The sequence below is a fragment of the Pipistrellus hanaki genome, assembly GCF_964339955.1.
Source record: "Pipistrellus hanaki genome assembly, chromosome: 16".
NCBI lineage: Eukaryota > Metazoa > Chordata > Mammalia > Chiroptera > Vespertilionidae > Pipistrellus > Pipistrellus hanaki.
Genome location: NC_140518.1, coordinates 14,749,908 through 14,772,618, shown reverse-complemented (window position 1 = coordinate 14,772,618; position 22,711 = coordinate 14,749,908). Strand labels below are relative to the sequence as shown.

The window sequence follows — 22,711 nt, the reverse complement described above, 5'->3', positions numbered from 1 at the left end:
CCGAGCCACACTGGCCAAGGCTCCCTTTGATTTCTAAATACAGCTCACTACCAGGACACGCAGAAGACTACTTGCCTGGTGGGAGACTCTATTAACTATTTAATAGAGTCCCGCCCTAGCCAGTTTGGCTGAGTGGATAGAGCGTTGGCCTGTGGACTGAGGGTCCTGGGTTTAATTCTGGTCAAGGGCTAGATTCCCAGTGTGGGGTATGCAGGAGGCAACCAATCAATGATTCTCTCTCATCATTGATGTATTGATTCCGCTTTCCTTCTTGCTTCCTCTCTGAAGTCAACAAAAAATATATTTTAAAAATAAATAAATAAAATATTAATTCCTGGCCTCTACCAATCAGGCTTGCCTTGAAATTCTTGCTTTTCCTGCACTAGTGAGTCAGACTTAACCATGTCTGACTTTTATTGGCCAATGAAATTCTAGTGCAAGTGAGCTGTACCAAGCAGAAGCTTTAAGAACTTCTGCCATGACTTTTCCCAGAAAGGGGCTGCTTCTTCAGTGTAGATGACAGAGAACAGAGCAGCAGGCACCCCGCAGTGGGGGTCGGGTGAATCCTACAGGGGGTGTAGAGTGAATAAGAAACCCTTGCTGTTGTAAGCCACCGAGATTCTTGGAGTTGTGTTACTGCAGCACGCAGCTAGCCTCAGGTGATGCTATGTCCCCTTACCCCTGACCTGTCCTTTCTCTTATAAGGTTCATAGATGTGTTTCCAGCTCATCATATTTTAACACCACAACTAAGCACGATAAAAACTGTTTAAAGGCAACCTGTCTTAACAACGTTCTCATCTGTCAACACGTCCAAAGCTTTGCATGTTGGAGTCAAGAGCCTGGGTGTTCTCAACTGAACTGATGCTCTCTCGTCCCCACGCATCCAGTCCCTCAAGGAGAACAACGTACCGACTTCACTCGGTGGCCGATGCCCATGATCAGCTTTCCTTCCTTCTTCATCTTGTTCACGAACTCCATGGGGATAATGCCACTGTCAAAGGCTTTGCTGAACATCTTGGCTGCTGCATCCAGGGCACCCCCAAACCGGTCACCCTGTGGGAGAAGCGATCCCATGTTGCCCTGAGCTGAGATTCTCCTTCCACTTCGCAGACAATCTGGCCTGCCCTGAACAGCCCCTGCACAGGCTTTTACCTTCCAGGGCTTCTGGTAGGACCTGCTTTAGCCAAGCAGCACGGTCCCAAAGCCCCGTGTCCCTGCCGTGCACCTCCCGGGAAGATGATACTCACAATGGTGAGCAGCCCCGAGGTGAGGCTGGAGACCAGGTCCTTCCCCGCGCGAGCACAGATGATGGTGTTATGAGCCCCAGACACGGCCGGGCCATGGTCAGCTGTCACCATCAGGCACATCTCAATGAACTGGCAGGAGTACTTGGGCAACCTAGAGGCGGGTGAGTAGAGGGACAGGGAAAGGAGAACAAACTATGGTGAGCTGCTGAACAGGAGATACACTGACAAGGCCATGCTCCCACTTTCTCCCACCTCCCTGAACAAGTCACTCAAACTCAAGAAGGGCAGCAACTTGCCAATCTAGGTCTGATACTATCATACCAACGCCAGTGCAAAACCTCCAGATTGAGAGGCTCCAGGCTCTGCTGAGAACAAATACTGGTTTTAAGTAGTTAGCAATCAGGGTTTGAAATCTCTTCTTTAGTCAGTTTTCAGCATGAGTTGCTATGACAGGTTTGACCTGTATTTGTGGCTATCCTTTGTGGACCAGACGGAGAAGAGGTGAGGTCCCTGTCCCTTTCACAGTGTAGGAGGCCCTAGACCTTCAATGTTCATCCTAACAACAGTGATTAAGAATGCAGCCTGCAGACATGGGGATGCGAGAGCAGAGTGAAACCTGCCCTGGTAGCTCAGGTGTGACAGCTCATGAGTATTTCCCAGGAAGCCCAAAGCAGGACCAAGACCCACCTTTGCAGGTAAGGGCATGACACAATCCAAGACTTCCACCTGGCCTTCTGCCCAGGCCCACACCAAGCCACCAGGGCTCTGTGAATCATGGACTCACTGGCCCCAGGCCCAGCTGTCAGTCCCAGGGGAGGGCTAAGCTTGGGAGTTGCAGAGAAAACCACTTTTTTCCTCACATTCAGGCTAATGATACAAGGTGCTTCACACGTGTTCTGCAACTCTACCAGCCCTGCACTCTTCTAGGTACCAGATCTGTCCCAGCCTCCCCTGCTAATCCTCATCTTTCTCTCAAGAGGCCTGCATTTATTTACTCGGTCCCATGTCTATGTAAGTTCCCAAGGGAAAGGGGCTGGCTGATCCAAGATTCCTGATTAAGTTCATGGTGTAGGCTGTTCTTGGAAGATATAGGAGTCTGTATTTTTGTCATTTAGCCTTATCGCTGATTTGTGGCCATAAAGATTGCCGGACTGGCCTTGGACTATTCCTCAAGGCTGCCACCCCAACTCCCGTCAGGGGGAAATCATTAACTCCGGTTTGCAGGACCCTCCCAACTTCTGCCTTCCATGCCTCACCTTCTCTGGAACCAGAGCAGGCCAAGGACCCCGCCGATGCCCATGTCCTCCTTGAAGACCTCAGTGATGGGCATGCCTGCGTAGATGAGCTCCTGTCCCCGTTCATCGCAGATACTGGTCATGAAGGAGGCAGGTTTGCGGATCAAGCCCAGCTCCTGAGCAGAGACGGGGCAGAAGCAAGCAGCACTATGGTAACCACAGAAATATTTCCTGGACTGCCCCACCGGCTCCTCTCTCAGAACCAGTGTCCCAGGAATATCTTAAAATTCTGGTGGCTGTGTATTCAAGAACAGCTTCCACAGGTCAGGTTTGGGCCTGGGCTGGGGCTCCACTTACACATCTCCACCCGGCCTGACAGACAAGCTCCTCCCAAGAAATGCAAAAGCTCTTTTACCGAACCATTTGAATTATGAACCAGGAGGACAGGATTCAATTCCCAGTCAGGGCACATGCCCAGGTTGCAGACTTCATCCCCAGTAGGGGATGATGTTTCTCTCTCTCTCTCCCGTCCTCTCTGAAACCAGTAATATATGTATGTAAAAAGAAAACAGGAGTGCTACCCCACAGCATCGCTTAGCCTCAGCTCTAGATGTTCTTTACTGAGCATCTGTGGGGCCAGGCATTGCCCTAAGCCGTGGACATCCATGGGCTCACTCTAACCTCACAAAGGAAAAGCATTCTTCATGTTTAACAGAGGAAATGAATCTTAGAGTGGCTCAATAACAGTCGCCTGGCTAAGAAATGCAAGAATGGCCTCACTAGTGTGGCTCAGTGGTTGAGCTATGACCCAGGAACCAAGAGGTCACTGGTTTGATTCCCGGTCAGGGCACATGCCTTGGTTGCTGCTCAATCCCCAGTTGGGGGCATATAGGAGGCAGCTGATCAATGACGTTTTTCTATCATTGATATTTCTGTCTTTCTATCCTTCCTTCTTCATCTCCCTCTAAAAATCAATAACATATTTCTTAAAAAGTTACAATCTGAAAGAAAGAAAGAAAGAAAGAAAGAAAGAAAGAAAGAAAGAAAGAAAGAAAGAAAGAAAGAAAGAAATGGATGCCTTTTACCCAGGGGCGGGGACTGCGTTCCTGAATTTCCCAGTTCCCAGGGGTACCATCAGCCAACATTGTCCAAGCCCATTTCTTCATTATCGCCCATGAATTTTAATTTTAAAAAATGTTTTTAACTTATATTCTAATTACATGAGTATCTTCTTTTTAAAAATTTAAAACAGAACATATCAAGTTATATCGCCTTTGACCTCTACCCCATCCCAGCTTTCTGCCTTAGTGCCTGTCAGTTTAGTGGACATCTTTCTGGGCCTTTCTTTCTCCACTTTTATTTACATGCTCGCATAAACACGTGGAGACCTTCAACAGCGTTTTGTGTGCACAGTTTTTATAATCACATTAGATATACTGTCCTGTAATGTGTTTGTTCAACGAACTTGAGCTCTCTAAGTGTCAGCACACATACATCCAGTTCACTCCCTTACCTGCAGTTTAGTAGCCCATCATCTGACCATTCCACCATTTAGCTATTCCTTCACTGATTACTATCAACTAGGAAAATAGCCTTGAACTTGTTTCTCTGTGTACATGTAAACATTTCTCTGGAGTCGTTTTCTAGACATGGAATCTCTGGGCCAAAAGGTATGAGCACTTTTTTTTTTTTTTTTTAATATATTTTATTGATTTTTTACAGAGAGGAAGGAAGAGAGATAGAGAGCTAGAAATGTCGATGAGAGGGAAACATCAACCAGCTGCCTCCTGCACACCCCCCACCGGGGATGTGTCCGCAACCAAGGTACATGCCCCAGACCGGAATTGAACCTGGGACCTTTCAATCCGCAGACCGACGCTCTACCACTGAGCCAAACCGGCTTCGGTGGTATGAGCACTTTTAAATCTGATTCATATTACCCAACTGCCTTTCAGAAAGGTTGTGTCAATTTCCATTCCTCCCAACAATGAATGAATGCACGTTTCCTCACACCCATACAAACACAGCACATTACCAACGAATTTTTATCTTCGCTGGGCTGATAGGGAAAAACTAGTATCAAGATGCTTTTGGTTTGTTTGTTTTTAATCCTCACCTTAGAATATTTTTCTAGTGATTTTAGAGAGAGAAGAAGGGAGAGAGAGAAACATCAATGTGAGAAACATCAATCAGGTGCCTCCTGTACGTGTCATGATTGAGGATCAAATCTGAAACCTCAAAGTTCCAACTGAGCCACTCGGTCAGGGTAGTATCCCAGTTTTTACTTTGGTTCCTTATATAATGAGTTGAGTACTTCTTACTGTTGAAAGGCACTTTTCTACCTTTTTTTCTAATTGGGAATGTTAAAAATTGATTTATAAATATCAAGATTAGTTTTTCATCCATGTCCCTGCACCCTGAAATCTCTTAGGAAGCACAAACAAGTCTAGGGGACACTGTCTGCCCCAGCCCCCGTTTCCAGGTCAGGCAACCCAGCTGTGGAGATACCCACTGCCCTCTGCCCTCTTCGGCTCTGCATTTCTTTACCCACAAGCCCAGCACACAGGGAGGAGGCGGCGTCCAGGAGTCTAACTGGTTTCTCCTGAGCCCTGGGAGAAGCCTCCAGTAGGGGTGTGGTCTGGAGCCCAGAGCAGTGATCACATGGTTGCTCTACTAGGTCAGGCCTGCCTTCCAAGGATTGAAGGCAAACCACCTCCCAGCCCACACCTCAGCCCCACATCTCCCTGGCCCACACAGTTAGGGACACACACGGCACCTACCCTGGCCCAGGAGTAGTCCATCGGCACCGTTGGGGGAGGTACCTCCTGCGCAGGGACAATGACCCCTTTGGTCACGAGATCATCATACACAGACCTGGGAGGCAGGGAAAGGCAGGAGAAAAGACACCCATGTGGATTTTCTTCTGGGCTTTTCTAAGCCACCCCAAGAATGCTCCTCCACCTAACCCAGACTCTAGGTTTTCCTTCTCTGTACCCGCTTCCTGTCTGTGACTTGGTCTTAGCAGATAGATTCCCAAGTGAAAACAGGCTCTGGCCAAGACTCCCCTATCACCTCTGAATGGGGCATTTTAGAAAGTTGAATCTGGAGGCCAGGTAAGGTCAAAGGATCAATGGGAAGAGACAATAATAGTATTATCAATAACTCTTTATCCATCAATGAGAGATGACACTTTCTAAATGTTTCTATGCTCATCTCTCCTCGATGGCCACCCAAGTAGGGAGGTTACGAAAGTGAACATGTTTTGTTCAATACCAGTGTGAATGGCCTGTAACTGCTGCTTCTACAAACAAAAGCCAAACAGAAAAAAGGTTTTGGACTATCCTCACAGCTGCTGAGACCTCCATGCTAGAGAGGCTGCTGACCAGGATGCTCCTACCCCAGGTTCACTTACTTGATGAGTTCTCCAAGTTCATCGAAGCTCCGGGGCACGAACACTCCTGCCTCCTTCAAAGCCTGGTTCTTGGCCACTGCAGTTTCAGAAGCCTGGTTGGCACAAGCGCCAGCGTGGCCAAATTGTACCTGGAGGGCAAAGGAGAGAGATGTGACTGGGCTTGTTAATCCCCGAGGTGGAACAAAGGCTCCTGGGAAATGACAGCACTCATTACAGGCCGGACCTGCCAAACACTCTTCAGGAATCACTTCCTTCAGCCCCAAGCAGGCCCACTGAACAGGTACAATGGAGGACTGGAACATCAACACATTCGGGAGCTGGCACTAAGCTCACACAGCTGGTATGTGATGGAGCCAGGATACAAAGCCTGGCAGCCCAACTCCCCAGACCCTTCCCTTGGCTTCCCCTGGGGCAGAGGTCCGGGAGATGGAAGATAGGGACTAGTTCTGAGCAACAGGTAAGGGATGCTACAAATTGACAACCTGAGGTTGAAGTGAGCTCACAGACATGATATGATTATCCCGCAGACACTTTTTTGTAAAATAGGTACCAATGTTTAAAAAAAAAAAAAAGGTTTCATGTCAAAATACAAATTCCCAGCTTTTTATTTTTGATTTATTTATTTTATTTATTTTTTACAGAGAGGAAAGGAGAGGGACAGAGAGTTAGAAACATCGATGAGAGAGAATCATCGATCAGCTGCCTCTTGCACACCTCCCACCGGGGATGTGCCCGCAACCCAGGTGCATGCCCTTGACCGGAATTGAACCCGGGATCTTTCAGTCCGCAGGCTGATGCTCTATCCACTGAACCAAACCGTTTTTGGCAAATTCCCAGCTTTTTAAAAGTCAAATTTGGTGCTGTAAGCTTATATTCCCACAAAGCAACAATTACCTGAAGCCAATGAGTAATTGCTGCCTTCCACCTAAGTATGTTACCGAGGTAAAATACAAATCCAAATAAATATAGGAGTTGACAGACTGTGGGGAGTGAGTGAGAAGGAAGAGAAAACCAATGTCTTTGATGAAGTGATAGGGAAAATGATTTAACCCAGTGAAACCTTTGGCACAAAACCCTGATTTAGGAACAGGGTTGGGAGTGATTGTAATCACACAACCTGTTTGAATAACACTTATTATATATCCCAGCACTTCTCTAAACTTTATTCATTTAATCTTTCAGTAACTATGAATGTTTCCTATAAAAAAAGGAAATGGAAGCACCAAGGGGTAAAGTAACTTGTCCCAGGGTCACACAGGCATATGTGGTAACATTTGAACCCAGAAATTTGGCTTCTGGCTGTGCTCTTAATTCCTAAATATAATAAAAGGTGCCCTAAGTGTTGAAAAGGTTAGCAGCTGCTGCTCCAATTAGCAACACATCCTTAGAACACGGGTTCCCAGTACATCCTTTGTAGGACATAATTTGCATGACTGAATGGAGTGGGAATGAGAAGATAGTCTTCACTCCAATAAACTTAGAAAATGCTAGCTGGGTTTAAACAAGTTTCTTTAACTCAGAGATTTCTTAACTCTAAAACAAAAAATGTTAAAAGGGAGATAGGATATATTGCACATTCATAGATTATAAAAGCTCCTTTGCTTTTTTGTTTATTGGGTTTGTTTTGAGGACTATCACTATAGGACCAGTGTTTTGTGGAACATACTTCTGAAAAATGCCACATTACCTATACCCCCTATTCTTAATCCACCTTTTCCCAAGGAGCTGTCTCAGTATGCCAATAGGTAGAGATTTATCTGATTTCCTTTACAGGATGGAAAGTTCTGCAAGGTCATATGAATCCAAACATCAGCTATATAATAAAAGCCTAATATCCTAAGTGTCTGGTTGTCCATTCAACCAATCAAAGTGTAATGTGCTAAAGGCATTCAACCACTCACTATAAGGTGTACTGATCACCAGGGGGCAGACAGTCAACCGGTCAACCAGTTGCTATGACTGACCACCAGGGAACAGATATTCTGAATGGTAGGTTAGCTTGCTATTGGGGTCCAGCCAATCAGGACTGAGCAAGACTGGCCAGACACGCCCTGGAGCTCTCCTGCAGCCCCTCCCACAATACCAGCATCACCCATACACAAATTCATGCACGAGGCCTCTAGTTTTATATAAAGTTTTAAAAATTCATTAAAAACAAAAACCAAAACACCTCCTGAGGACCTGCCCGACCTATTGGGTGATGATAAGCGCCCAGCCAGAAACAGAAGAGCAAGATGCTTGTCCTCTGGAGACGTCCTCAACAAAGTGGAGTAGATTAATGCAAAGCTGGTTAAGAGAACCAGTGGAGGAGAAGGAAGGGGTTATTTTTGGCTATTGGGGCGTGGAGGAGAAAGTGGTCACAAAGAAAGTAAGTTAGAAACTTATTCATTGAATAAGGGAAGAAGAATGGAAAGGAATAGTTGCTAAGACCTGTATGTGCCAGACCTTCACAATTATTTTCTTACTAGAGTCCTGGTGCATGAAATTTGTGCACTCAGGGGGAGGGAGCTCCCTCAGTCTGGCCTGTGTCCTCTCACAGTCCAGGAGCCCCATGATTAATCGCCCTGAAGAGGGAAGCCCCATCCACCCACCCACCCACCGCAGTGCCACAGCCACGTAGCCTGGGCTTCCCTATGTGAAGTAATCTATCATGGGGCTCCACCATCAATCGCCCCAAAGAGGTAGGCCCTGCCCACCTGGTGATGACAGGACAAGGCCTCACACTCGGAGCCCGCTGTTAGATGCTGAACTTACTATATGCCACCAGGCATGTTCACATACATCATGCACATGTGACCTCCCCCCACACAGAACTTCTTGTCTCCTTCCCAGCTCTGCACCAGGAATGTGTCCTGTCCCCTCATCCTCCCTTCTGCTCAGCTGACTTCTCAATGAAGCCTTCTCACCTCCTTCAGACACAGGCTGCTCCCACTCTAAGGAGTGACTGAGGTGGACTGAAAGAGCTAACTGCCACTAAGGTGACCAGACAGTCCACCTCAAATGCCCCACCTTCCCCTCCAGGAGTGATCTGTACAGGCCGTACCTCGGAGGAGAACATGGTGGCACAGGTCCCGATGCACCAGCAGATCACGGGCTTGGTGATGCGGCCCTCCTTGATGCCCTGGCAGATCTTAATCTCCTCAGTGCCCCCTATCTGCCAAGGAACAGAGAACAAGAAAAAGCCCGTGAGCTGGAGGCACCCATTCTGAGTTGCTCCAAGCGGACTGCAGCAGGACAATCAGTCCCAAATCAGGCAGAGGCCAGAGTCTGAAAAATGAAGGGACCTGGGCTTGGTCCAAACAGCCTGGAAGACTGAGAGTGGTAGGGAAGAACTACAAAGGGACAGCGGGTATTCGAGGCGAGTCCCGAGGACTCCTCCTTCCTAACCTGTGGGTAAGATGATTTAGGACCAGACCTACAGGAGGCACAGCCAGAAAATGGGATGGGGTTATAGGGCTCTCCCAAACTTTAAAAAAAAAATCACATGTCGCCAAAACCGGTTTGGCTCAGCGGTAGAGCGTTGGTCTGCGGACTGAAAGGTCCCAGGTTCGATTCCGGTCAGGGGCATGTACATTGGTTGCGGGCACATCCCCAGTAGGGGGTTTGCAGGAGGCAGCTGGTCGATGTTTCTCTCTCATTGACGTTTCTAGCTCTCTATCTCTCTCCTTTCCTCTCTGTAAAATATCAATAATATATATATATATTTTTTAAAAATCACGTTTACTCTTCAATCCAGCTATCCACTGCCCGCCAGGCAGAGACGTGGTCAGCAGTGCAAAGCTTCTCCTCCATTGGCACTAAAACATCTTGTGCCCCACAGAAGAGCTAACAGTGACAATCCCCACATCCCAAAGTCTAAGGGGTGAGACTACCAGGGACTGGCACCTTAAGTTATACGTAACCAAATGCATGCACTTTTAAAAAACTGATAACTTTAACAATCAAAAAAGTTTTCCTTTAACTCACCTCTCCAAGGACCACAATCATTTTGACTCCTGGAGTGTCCTGGTAACGTAATACATGATCTATAAATGTGGAGCCGGGGTACCTGGGGAGAGCACGGAGGGCATATGGGGTCAGGAGGCGGTCTGGGGAGGTGTGTGTTCAAGTATGGGAAGCATGCTTGTACTAAGGACGCTGTGGGTTTCTCGTGGGTGTGGATGCCCAGAGGGTCCGGAGGTGCCTTGGGGGTTGGTTGGGGGATGGAGTAAATGGAGCAGGAGGAGGAAAGGGGAGGGGAAGAAGAGGCGGTAATAAGCCCAGAGAGGTTCCCTTGGTGTGAGATGCCTAGAAAGCATGTGTGGTGGTTTTAAAGTATGCCCAGAAATTCTTTTTAAAAGGTGGAAGAAACTCATGCCTCTCCTTTTGAAAACGAGTTTAATTTAATGATTAGCTTCTAATGAACGAAATGTGGCGAAAGTGATTTTATGGTATCTACTCCCAAGGCTGGGCTATAACAAAAACAGCTTTTTTGGCACTCTCTCTTGAATTGCTCCCTATGGGAAGCCCCAATGCAAAGTCCTCAGGACACTAAGCAGTCTGGAGGCTCAGAGAGGAGCCACCTTGCCCGCCCTGTGGATGAGCCCCCTCCGGCCTCAGGCCTGCCTTCAGCTGATTGCAACTGAGGATCAATGTGTACCCGTACCCTGAGGACCCGCAGGGGCGCTTCCTCACCCAGGAGTCCCATCTGGAATGACGTGGGGGAGCCAGGGAGACGGACCAGGTGACCCAGCCTCCCAACAGCTTTTGGTTCCGAGCTACAGAGTAGCAGTAGTAATAATGGTAATCGGTAATGGCTGAGGTTCATGAGGATATTAAGTACTACTGATTATTGTACCCACCAACAAAAGGAATGACACTATTTGTGAAATAAGAACAAATATATATTGTTCTCTGTGCCTAGTTCCTGACACAGCTCCTACAACTCTGTGACCTCCTGAGTGACAGGAGCATCTTTTGTTTTAGTGGTTGATCCTTGAGCCATGTTGCTCCTAAAAACCTTTTAATTTCCTGAGTAATGGGGGTGATAGAAGCTCCTAAATCCCTTGGAAGTCCTGGGTAATAGGAACTCTTGGTGGGCTCCTGCATAGCTCCTGGGAAGGAGCTAGTCACCAGAAAGACCAGAAGCCTGGAACTTTCGGTCCTACTCCCCATTCTCCAGAGAGGCGAGAAGGGCTGGAGACTGAATTAATAATAATCAATCATGATGAAGCTGCCACAAAAATCCCTAAATATGGGGAATGGAGCTTCTCAGTTGGTGGCCAGAAATGTGAGTGTGGTAATAGTAGAGAATAAAGCAGCAGTTTTTCCTTTTACTATTATTAGCTACAATGAACACATACTGAGTACTTACTAAGTGCCAGCCCGTTGGCCCCTTCATAATACATGACATCATTTAACCCTCCCACCATCTCCATGAGGCAGGCCCTATTATTTCACCCATTGATATGTAAGGATGACAGAGGTCTGGGGGTGGGGTAAATAGCCTATCAAGGATGCCCCTTAGTAAACAGGGAAACTGGGATTTGAACCCCTTTGGTGTGATTTCAAAATCCGTCCTGCTAATCACAGCACTCTGCTGCCTCCCCATGGCCACCTCAAACAATAAACAGAACTACCCTGCAGGCCCTGATGCCTTTTTAAAACACCTTTCCGTGTATTTTGATTCTTATGCTCATGTTGGTTCTAAGGCAAGAGTGGACTTAAGATATCATTCCCCCCTCAAAAATAAATAAAATAAAATTAAAATTAAAAAAAAGATATAATTCCCACCAGGAACTAAGACAAAACTGAATGTTAACTGTAATTGGGAAAAAAATAAGCCCTCTCACCCCCCCCCCCCTCCAAAAAAAAACACACACAGCTGTGTGCCAGGAATTCAACAGTAGCCAGCAGTGTGGGCTTGTCCCCCCGCTGATCACCTGTCCCCGCCAATGGCCACGCCCTCATAGACGCCATCTGTGGTCCGAGAGATGATATTGTTGAGCTCGTTGGACATGCCCCCAGAGCGCGAGACATAGGCCACGCTGCCAGGGCGGTACAGCTTGGAGGCCAGGATGTTGTCCAGCATCCCGCCAGTATTCCCAATCTTAAAGCACCCGGGCTTGATGCCTCCGACCTGCAGGGGCAGAAATAGCCGTCAGGGAGGAAGGGTGAGCTCCAGATCGACCACCGAGCTCAGAAGAATCACCAAGCCCAGTACTACCAGCCCATGCCAGTCTGGCCAGGCTGGGGAGGAAATGATCAAGAGAGCTAACACCTGCACATTGGATTTCCTACTTAAGAAGAATCTCAAGACATTACGGAAAAATAAATAAATAAATAAATAAAGCCTTATTTATAAAACATGGCTTACTACTGACAGGTATATTCAGGGCTAAGTCATCTCCTTTGCTCTACAAGAGAGACAATGACCAGCAAAAAGATATATATCACAGGTGTGTACCTCTGCTCAAAATCACACACTGCCTCTGAGATGAAAGGTCCCTCTGTCTTCCCTTCACATAAATTTTAACATTAATAACCAAGTAAAAACAAAAACAAAAATATTCACAAAGCAATTTCTCCTTCAATAAAGACCTTTTGGTCAAAAATAAAGCCTCCAGGTAGATTTTTCTTTGGTTTCTAGTTAAAGGAATAATCAAAGAGTATGCAATGTTTGTATGAGAGTGGGCAAACACTTAACACAAGAATCTTCTCATTAGTCCCTTGAAACTATAACAGTGATATGGACTGGAGAGTGGGCCTATGAAAAATTAACTGGAAATGGACAGACTGACTTTCAAGAGGTACCTCTAAATCTTTTCAACTTAGAAGCGAAACAAAGAGTCAACAAGTGAGTTTCCAGAATGTCTTAAAAGAGCTTTGAACTTAAAAGGCTTTTTAGCCCTGGCCAATTTTGCTCAGTGGTTAGAGTGTTGGCCCTCGGACTGAAGGGCCATGAGTTTAATTCCTAGACAAGGACACATCCCTCAAACCTTGATTCCTGAGTGCATGCAGGAGGCAACCAACTGTTGTGTCTCTCTCACATGAATGTTTCTAATGTTTCTCTGTCTCTTTCACCCCCTCCTCCCTGCCTCCACTCTCTCTAGAAATAAAAGGCACAGATATCCTCGGGTGAGGATAAAAAAGGCTTTGTGGAGAGGAAGCTCACTGTGGCAGGTCCAATGATGGTCACTCCCTTCTCGTCCGCCTTCTTGATCAGCTTCCTTGTGAGGGCCTCAGGGATTCCTTCAGCGATGATGGCAATGGTCCGGATCTAAGGATGGGAACAGTCCTGCCTCATTAACTTGTCACCTCAGGCGGGACCAAGAGGCAGCAACCATTCAAGAACCCACCTCCCATGTCCCCTTCCAGGCTCCAAGGACAAAGTAAAATTAGTAACACGCACTGCTTCTTTCCCCAAGTCTCTGTTCCTAACCTGATCACACCAAGCCTCCCCCAAAAAGAGAGGCGTGGACATCCCAAACTGATCTCCACTGTTAACATTACGGTGATTCGGGAACCAAGCAGGAGCAAATGTTTCCCAAAAATCTGCTCTTGTCAAAGATTTTTTTTTCCTCTCCCACCCGAATTCACAAGACTCAGACACTTGTTCCCCACCTGCACACACACAAGCTATCTCTAGCTTTCTCTGCTGCGCCCTGATTCTATGTCCTCACAGATCAAGGCTAGAATGTGCCAGAAAGGAGCTGCTTCCACAGTCGGAGGAGAAAGCCAGAGAAAGTGGGGAGTGGGCAGAAGAGATTGAGAACCATCTCTGACTCTCATGCAGGGGCTGGCAAACTGTTCTATAAAGAGCCAAACAGTATTTATGCTTTGTTGATCATGTGGTCTCTGTAGTAACTAAACTTTGCCTTTGTAGCATGAAAACAGCCACAGATAATATATAAATGAATGAGCATAGCTATGTTCCAATAAGACTTTAACAGGCAGAGGGCTGAGTTTGGCCCTTGAGCTGCAGGTTGTCAACCTCTAATCTAGACTAAAAATCCAACTCATTTTTAGCAAGTATGCTTTCGTTTTTGCTTCACCTAGATATCCACACAAGTTTATCTTCTCCAGTTATACACTGAACCAAACCAGTCCAGAATCAGACAACAATTATGAGCAGATGAATCAATATTTTTTTCCATTAAGGGGGTCTTACAAATCAGTAACGAAGAAGACAAACACCTCAATGCGGGGGAAGGGGAAGGCCATGTCATAGATTAGAAATGGCCAATAAATGTTCTTTAAAGCTCATCTTAACCGAAGGTCTGCAAATCAAATAGAATGTCTATCAATTTGTCAAATATATATTTTTAAAACGCAAACATTCAGTGTTGGTAAGGGTACAGAAAAACAGGAATTCTCAAACTCCTGATGGGAGTTTACATCAGTACAACTTTTCTGGAGGGCACGTGGCAGGATGGCCCAAGAGCCTAAAGTCTGCTCGTTCTGATGCAGCAGTTTGACCTCTAGACATTTATTCCGGGGAAATAACTAAGGATATGTACAAATGTTACTCCAACATGCTCATCACCAGACTTGACAAGCAAAACTGATACTGCCAGTGAGTATTTATACTGCGGAAAGAGTAATTGAAGAAAACGGATTATAAAGTAAGTCTGTAAAAGATTCCACTTGGTCAAATCCAGGAAAAGATGTGGATAAGGGTGTACGCAAACATAGCAGCTGTGTTTCTGGGAAATGGGACTTGAAGTACTTATTTGCTCCATACCCAGAACTTCTTGTTGGCCCAGTGAGCAGGCCGCCTGCTCTTGGTTACTACCCTCCCGCCTGAAGATCAAGTGTCTCAACCACTCTCACCCACAACACTGCCAGTCCTGAGTCTAAGCCCTTTGTCCCAGGTGGCGGTGAGCATGAACACCACTCAGGAGCTCTCCTTACTACCCCCGTTTATCCCTAGGGCCGTGACTACCTGTGCGTAATTCATGGTCTCAATTGTACTGTCATAGGCAGAGCGAAGAGAGGCGAAGTTGATCAGCACGTCCACCTCTGGGTGTTTCTTCATGGCATCAGCCATGTTCTTGAAGACAGGAATCAGGATCTCCTTGTGACCCCAGTAAAACTTCTGCTTGTGGTCCCCCCTGTGAGGAAGGCAGAGGAGGGGTCAGCACAACCTGTCCAGGTTGGGGACGGGGTCTACCGGGGAGGAGCTTCTAGAAGGTGGAAAGGCAGGGTTCTGCCCTCAGCTACTGGAAAAGACCCTTCAAGAATATGGCTCACCCCAGTCTGGGATGGGCAGTCGCTTCCCCAGCAAAGGGGAAAAGTGAGCTGCTCCCCAGCTCAGTCTCAGTCAGGGAGATTAGATGAGAAAACGCCACTTGGCAGCCATCTGCAGCCTTCCTGCGTGGCATGACTCACGTGAAAGGGTAGACCATGGCGGCCACCGAGGGCTGGTCTCGGGAGCAGACGTAGTCAAAGTCCAGCATGCCTTGCACAGCCCTGGTCTGCATGCCCCACACAATGGCCTTGGTTTGGTTGCTGAAGAGGGTGGCGCTCTTTCCTGCTGGGCAAAAACACAGCGAGTGCACCAAGAGCACACACCCCGGTGAGACCCGCAGGGGCAGGGTTATCTGCCAGACCCCTCCATGCCAAGTCCAGGGAGGGTGGCTGATCAAAACCACCAAGGAAGGTTAAGAGGATGGAGTTCTGAGAACTCGGGGAAGAGGTGGCCTCAATTTCTTCTGGACAGAGGTGGCAGAAAGTAAAGAGCTCAGGAGATCTGCCTGGCTAGTCAACAGCTCAGAAACACACAGAGATAGGACTCCCAATGCAAAGAAGGGGCCCCAGAGAATTCCTACAGGGCCTGCTCAATTTCACAGGAAAGGCATGTATGTAATCAGCCTCCTGGTCATATGCAAATGGGCACCTGATAAATTATTGTTAAAGTCACTGGAAAATTTTGGTGAACGCAGGGTGTTCCACAACCCTCCACAAGCCTTATCACCTCGAAATCGGGACATAAACCACCTTACGTCAGGACCTGAATCCTCACAATTCTAGGTCAGTGCAGGTCCAATGAAGAGGTTTGCTCGGCCTTATCTCTCAGTTCCGGCCAGGCTCTGGCACGGGCGAGGCGGGAGCAATACACTGCCTATTCCTCCTGCTCTCCTCCCTCAACGAGGTGGCTCTTCCCTGCCCAGAACAAGGCTCTTGGATGGGCTCTCTGGCCAGCAGGAAAGGGCTGGGGGCAAAAGCAAAGAACAAAACATCTGGCAGAAGTGGATCCTCAGTGTTGGAGAAAAAGGCCCCTTCACCACCCTCAGGCAGGTGGCCTCACCCTCCCTTCCCTGAAGTGCTAAGAGAGTAGCCCTCAGGGGAAAACAGTGCACCAAGCTCAGTGGCATCTGGCATTAATGAACCTACTGTACTAATGCAGACTTGACTAACCAAGTTCAAGGTCTGGTTAAATTAATTTAAGCTCTAGCTGGTTTGGCTCAGGGCCCCAGATTCAACTCCAGTCAAGGGCACATGCCCGGGTTGTGGGCTCGATCCCTAGTAGGGGAGGGCAGGAGACAGCCAATCAATGAGCCTCTCTCATCACTGAGGTTTTTATCTCTCTCCCCCTCTGACTTCCTCTCTGAAATCAATAAAAAAAAATATATATATATTTTTTTTAAAAGCTCAATTTCCCAAGGCATACAGAATTCTCATCTCCGCAGGCCCGCCTCTTCCATCACAGCCATAAGCTTCTCATGACACAGACTCCTGTTGTTGCAAATACCCGGGATTTACTGTCACCGGACCCAACTGGATTCTGACAAGACATGAGATCACAGAAAAGCGAAGCCACCTAATCCAGTACTGTCACTTCTCAATCCCAGAAAATTGAAGCCCAGAGATGCCAGATGACTCAGATCCTAGGTCATCCAGCATCAGAGCCAGGATGACAGCTCAATTGTGCAAGTGAGGAGGAAGAGAAGCCCTGCCACTCCCGTCCTCGAGGGAGCCCACACGGAGTCAGCGTGCGCACATTCACACATCTGTCTGTCCAAGAGGCGACAGGAATCAGACAAAGCCTGAGGTCTCTACACCTCCAGCACGAAAGGGGCAGGACCAGAGTGCTCACCTCCTTGTACAGAGGAGCCAAAGCCGATGGGGGCAATCTTCAGCCCACCAGCAGCAAGGAGACCCCAGAGGGAAACCTGCTCTGGGGCTAAGAGCCCCCACTAGGCTCCTCCTCCAGACCGCTGAGGGGAGGGCCCTCCCTGGTACAAGCTGTCCTTCCCCTCCCACGTCTCAGCTCAGCATCAACTCCTCCCCACGGGTGGACGAGCTCTTAGAACGAGAGTGGCCCATTCTCTCTGCACAGCTCAGCCTCAGATCATGCTTGTTAGGGAACAATGGGTCTTGCCAGATGGTGTAGGGACTGCTGGCCTTTCTGAAGGGGCATAAATAACCCTGTCTAGTTATTCCTTCTCCTCCCCTCCCCTGAGTAAGAAAGGGGTCAAATATCATCAGAAGACTCCCCTTCCCCCGGGTAAAATCTCCCAGGCTGTGCAAGTCAAGAAATTAAAGGCAGTCCTGAGGCTGTGAGCAGGTGAGCAGGTGTGTTCTGGGTGAGGACATGCAGAGAGCACCTATCCTAAACAGTGACCTCTCCTGCCCTATCCTATCTCCCACCCAAACCCCAGGAAACCTGAGCTTGTCCCTGATATGACAGCCCTGGGATAAAGTCAGCAGTGGTGAGGCCGAGGAGAGGAAGGTAAGAAATGAAACCATCAGATGTTGATGAGAATCGGGGAAGACCATGGCTCTTGTCCTCACCCTCTGGGCTCTGCCCCTTCCCCTTTGGTTTGATGGCTCCCTCCTTCCCAGGAGGACTCTCTCTCCTCAGCACCACTCCACTCTCCAAGCTGTGGGCCTGGCTCTCCACCCCCTCAACCCCAAGTTTTGAGCCAGAGACAGCCACATGGCCAGGAGAGCACTGAGTGGGGGCCTGACCCGAGCAGAAGCGGGAAGGGCGAGAGAGCCAAGACTAGGGCTTGGGGGCAGACCACACCGAGGCAGGAACAAAATATACCACACAGCACTGCAACCCAAAGGGGAGGGGAAACAAAGCAAACGGTTAGTGAGACCCACTAACAAGCCACACGCAGATTTGGGCAGGGCAGGGGCGTCCTACCTTGCAGGGATCTTGAACTTGGGACTGAATCTGTCAAAGAAAATGACCAAGGCAACTGAGTGACCTGCTGATGGCTGGAGGCTTTGGAGGGAGAGGGTGGGAATAGGGAAGGGTCCCCTGGACAAGCCTGGCAAGGTTGACGCCCTCACCATCTCTCATCTATTCCACAAGAGACAGGAGGAAGGCCAGCAAAAGAGAAGACAGCACTGGTCAGCAGAGCGAAAGCGAGAAAGAGCCAGGGGCCAAAAGGGGACAGGAAGGACACGAAGGCTTAGAGGGTATGCTGAACACTGAATCTCTGCCCCCCGCACCCCCGGGCCTCTGAAGGGACAGCTGGCCCGGTCCCAGCCTCTTAACACCAGTCCCTCGTCCCTACAAAGCACACGATGATGAGGCCGACTGGGCTGGACCTGCCATTCTGGGCTGTGGGTTTGGGAACTGCAGGACAGTAGCTTCCAAATCTGGTGCCTGGAGCCAGTGTCACTATTTCACGAAATGCCTCAGGCACTCTGTCGGTGTGTACTAGGAGAGGGTGCACAGGCCACACCAGCCCAAAAGCTAGTTACTGAACGCTGGTTGTCAGGGCTGGCTGGCCAGGATCACACCTCTGGTAAGTCAGAGGATGGAGACAAAGGAGGCAAAGTACAGATGGGCTGGTAGACAGTGGAGTCCTTGTGGTGGAAAGGAGTATCTTTGTAGGAGCCCCAGGATGATGGGGTGGGCAGGAGCTACCGATATACAGGAGCCTGTTCTGCCCTCCACTTGGGAGGAGAGTCTGGGAGACCTGCCCACCTCCTGGAATTTTTGTAACCCTGTCTCCTCCATAACCTCCCTGCCCAGATCACACCTGCCCACAGGAAGTAGGGGGAAGAACAGAAACAGTGGGGAGTGAAGTGACCCAGGTAGAGCGTGAGTCCTCAGCACCAGGGGAGACCACTGGGAAGGCTCAGCGCGGCCTCCCATCTGTTCCCACCTCACGCACCATGCCCACTCTCACAGCAAAGCCCAACCCCTTCCCTCACCGCTGCTGGTGCAGCGAGGCCCAGAAAGGGAAGGAGGCAGGGAGGACCCGAAACCGCTGGGACTTACCTGATGGCACGGCGGGCTTGGCCTTCTTTGCAGGTGCCACCTCATCTGCCCTGGCCTCGGAAAAAGATGCAGTCCTGCTGAGGGCTGCGGCCTGGGTGAGGCAGAGAGGGAGGAAGAGTCACAGGCAGCCCGGGGGGAAAGAGCCATTGGTCCTTGAGGCCCCAGAGAAATCAGGGAACAAGAACTTGTCACAGCAGTTCTTTATAAGCTGCTTCCAAAGCGCTATTCGAACAGCCTCCGGAGACAGGAATCAGAATTGTCTCCAGGCTGCAGGTAAGCAAACTGAGGCTCTGAGCAGGCATAACTGCCAAAGTCCCACCCACAGCAGGATTTGAACTCGGGTCTGATTTTTAAAAAACCTGATCTTTCCATATACAATACTACCTTGGCTGGCATAGAAAAAAAACTGGCCGAAATCCAGAAACCAACCATGTAGTACCACAGCCGCCTCTCCCCCTCTGTTTCCCCAATGTCCCCAAATGGCTAGGGACAGAGGAGGGGCACCATGTACTGGATGGGATGGGGGTGTGAGGGGCTGACAAAAATAGCATGGCAGGCTTTATGGTAGAGGCCAGCGGGCACCTACCGATGTGCTGCCACTGGCGTTGAGGAGGAAGTTCGCAGTGTGGGCGGCTGTGGGCGGCTGATTGGGGATGGGGCGGTGGCCCAAGGCCATGCCCACAATGGCCGTCATGTGAGTCTCGGTGCCAAACACGTGGATGGGGATCCCAGTGGTCTTCCCTGCGAAGGAAGGGAGAGAGTCCGTCATTCAAGTCTTCAAATAAGGGCCCAAGTCCACACGACTCTGCAAAGGTCCTGTAAGGTCCTGCCTGATGCCTGGCACTTCCTGTGCAAGACCAAGTCTGCAGCACAGTCAGCTGTCACATCTTCACCAGCAACGAACCTGTGAGCACAAGCAGCATCAGAGTCTGCACTCCTCCCGTTCACAGCCTAGACCCTGGCTCTCCCACACCGACCCACCCCGACCTCACATGGCCCCTCCTGGGCCTGGCCCCTGCTCCTTCCTCCGCATGGAGCTTTCATCCCAGACCTTTACCCAGCTGTTCTGGTCATTCAGCTCAAGTGCCTCCTCCCGATGACCTTGAAACCTGTTCTTCTCCACACCACCCTGCTTGCTTCACCGCGAAGAGCCCTGACAGCATCTTGTTCCAATAATTGTTTACTTGTTTAATGTCCCAACTGTGACTGAGTGACATTCACTGCGCTGGCCCGAAGGCTGGGTCCACGGCAGGCACTCAGTTCTGGGGGGCAATGAGGATTTGGCACTGCTTCAACTGACTGAGGTAGGTTTGGTGTTTGCCATGGACACCAGATTTGGAAAACTGGGAAGATGAGAAGATTTTTTCTCTCCAATCTCTCACTAGCAAAAGCCTCATGTCTGGCACCCCTCGGGCACTTCACATGAACCCCTGCTCCCCACACCACTGCTCTTGGCAATGAGGGCTGCATTTTACCCAAGACCAAAGCTGCTGGTCCCAATGCTCACAGGTTCCAGGTTCGATCAGGTCAACTTAGGGAGACCTGATTGTAGTCCTGACTGACAAGATGTGGTCCCAGACTTCTTGAAAACGCTGAGTGATAGGCCTTTACCCCCTCCTCCCTAAGCTCAGCGAGGGGCACAGCTCTCCTTTTCTACCAGTTACCAGAGCCTTGCCCCCTCACCCCTCACATCCAGGCCACCACTGTCCTGGGCTCTGCTGCAGCCTCCTAAGAGCTCTCCCTGCTTCTATCCTGGCTGCTGGTTACCTAAGTCAAACTGTGTCACTCCTCAGGCCAGAGTCTCCCCACAGCTGCCAACCCAGGGTCAAAGCCAAGGATTTCCTAGGACCTGTACTAGCCTCACATGCCTACACCCGCTGCCCCTCCAGCTCCAACACCCAGCCCCATCCCACGGCCACCCCCACGGGGCCTGCACACGTGGACACACTCCCGCTTCAGGGCCTTGAACCTGCCCTTTCCTTTGCTGACAGTCACCCCTGGCCTGCTCCCTCCTCTTTTCCAGGTCACCTATCCAGTCAAGCATTCTCTGATCACCCCGCAAAAACTGCCCGTCCCCTCCCACACACACTCCCCCTTCACCCTGATGTCTTCCTTCATGCACTTAGCGAACCTGACATAACAGCCAACGTCCTCAAGTGCACAAGGGCCACGCTGTCTGCCATGCATCCTGCAGTCGCTGTAACCGCAGTGCTTAGCACAGAGCAGATGTTCCCCCTGAATATTTGTTAAACAAATAACTGAATGAAAATGCGTTACTGCCCTGACCCATTTGGCTCAGTGGATAGAGCGTCGACCTGCGGACCTCGGTTACAGGCACATCCCCAGTGGGGAGGGGTGCAGGAAGCAGCTGATCGATGTTTCCCTCTCATAGATGTTTCAAACTCTCTATCCCTCTCCCTTCCTCTCTGTAAAAAGTCAATAAAATATTTTTATTTTTTTTTAAAGAAAAAGAAAATGCATTACTGCCCATTCTGAAGTTTAGGACAGGTCTATGCTGAGGGCAGAAAGTGGCAGTAGAAGCGAGCTGCATATCCAGAGAGGGGAGCGGGAGAGCACGCAAGTGTTCACAGACTGACTCCTTCAGGAATCCCAAGGAAGCAGGCCACCGACGCTCAGGGAGGGAGGGAAAGAAAAGGTCCCCATCTTACCAACTTCTCCCATCACCCGTAAGCCCTCCTGATAGTTGGGGCCACCTCTTCGGACAAAGATTTTGACCTCATGCTCCTTCAGGGGGCCCTGGTAATCTCGAATCGCTCTCACGATGCCCTGGAAGTACAAAGGGACAGACAGACATGTGGTTACAAGTCAGGCAGCCATAATGCCCGACTGGTGTAGTAGCTTAGAGGTTGGGCATCAACCCATGACTCAGGGGATCACGGTTCAATTTCTGGTCACAGCACATGCTGGGGTTACAGGCTTGATCCCCAGTAGGGAGTGTGCAGGAGGCAACCAATCAATGATTCTTATCCTTGATGTTTCTCTCTCTCTTTCTCCCTTCCTCTCTCTAAACATATCTTTGGGTGAGGAATAACAAATAAAAAAAATAAATAAAAAAAAAAATACAGTCAATGTCCTGCAAAAGCTTCTTTAAGAAATTTAGGGGAACAGCCCCTACAATGGGTATCGAGTTTGGAAATGAGAGAATGTACAGGTGTGTACCCATTTTGTCTCTCCAGATGGAGGGAGTATACTGAGCCAGGAGTCTAATTTCTGTCACCGAGGGCCTTGCACACAATTCCTGTCCCAGACCTCACCACCCTTATCACCTGGGCTGGCTTTATTATGGGAATGCTCAGCAGTTAAAACAAAGCAGTCGAGATTGATCTGTTTCAGATTTGTCTGCTGAATCGGGTCCAATTAGGGACCCGTTTTAGGCAGTCTGATGAGGCCTGGTCCTCCACATCTTGAGCGCTCAGACTTTTAAGGTTGACATTTATTTATTCATTATTCTCAAAACCTATGTGAAAAGTACCAGATGGGGCACATTCTTTTGAACAGCTTCAGTGAGCATCTAACAGTGGAATAATAATGGCCTCCTCGGATGGCTACCTTGAAGGGAATGATTCTTGAGA

The 22,711-nt window shown here is 49.1% G+C and overlaps 1 protein-coding gene across 4 annotated transcripts in view; it reads right to left on the bottom strand.

Annotated features, from left to right (window-relative positions):
* The window catches only part of ACLY (ATP citrate lyase), a 40,485-nt gene that overhangs the window by 3,986 nt on the left and 13,788 nt on the right, over nucleotides 1–22,711 (bottom strand). The window contains exons 11-25 of one of the 4 annotated variants that reach the window (XM_084862464.1): nucleotides 21,788–21,905; nucleotides 19,705–19,859; nucleotides 19,119–19,209; nucleotides 18,030–18,059; nucleotides 15,266–15,410; nucleotides 14,820–14,988; nucleotides 13,050–13,154; nucleotides 11,818–12,014; nucleotides 9,863–9,944; nucleotides 8,940–9,050; nucleotides 5,897–6,024; nucleotides 5,265–5,358; nucleotides 2,506–2,660; nucleotides 1,250–1,400; nucleotides 912–1,055 (exon numbers count right to left, since the gene is read on the bottom strand). In XM_084862464.1, the coding sequence (XP_084718590.1) occupies nucleotides 912–1,055; nucleotides 1,250–1,400; nucleotides 2,506–2,660; nucleotides 5,265–5,358; nucleotides 5,897–6,024; nucleotides 8,940–9,050; nucleotides 9,863–9,944; nucleotides 11,818–12,014; nucleotides 13,050–13,154; nucleotides 14,820–14,988; nucleotides 15,266–15,410; nucleotides 18,030–18,059; nucleotides 19,119–19,209; nucleotides 19,705–19,859; nucleotides 21,788–21,905 (1,875 nt within the window). The remainder of the gene's footprint in view (nucleotides 1–911; nucleotides 1,056–1,249; nucleotides 1,401–2,505; nucleotides 2,661–5,264; nucleotides 5,359–5,896; nucleotides 6,025–8,939; nucleotides 9,051–9,862; nucleotides 9,945–11,817; nucleotides 12,015–13,049; nucleotides 13,155–14,819; nucleotides 14,989–15,265; nucleotides 15,411–18,029; nucleotides 18,060–19,118; nucleotides 19,210–19,704; nucleotides 19,860–21,787; nucleotides 21,906–22,711) is intronic. The other 3 variants (XM_084862465.1, XM_084862466.1, XM_084862467.1) reach the window with 3 other exon arrangements.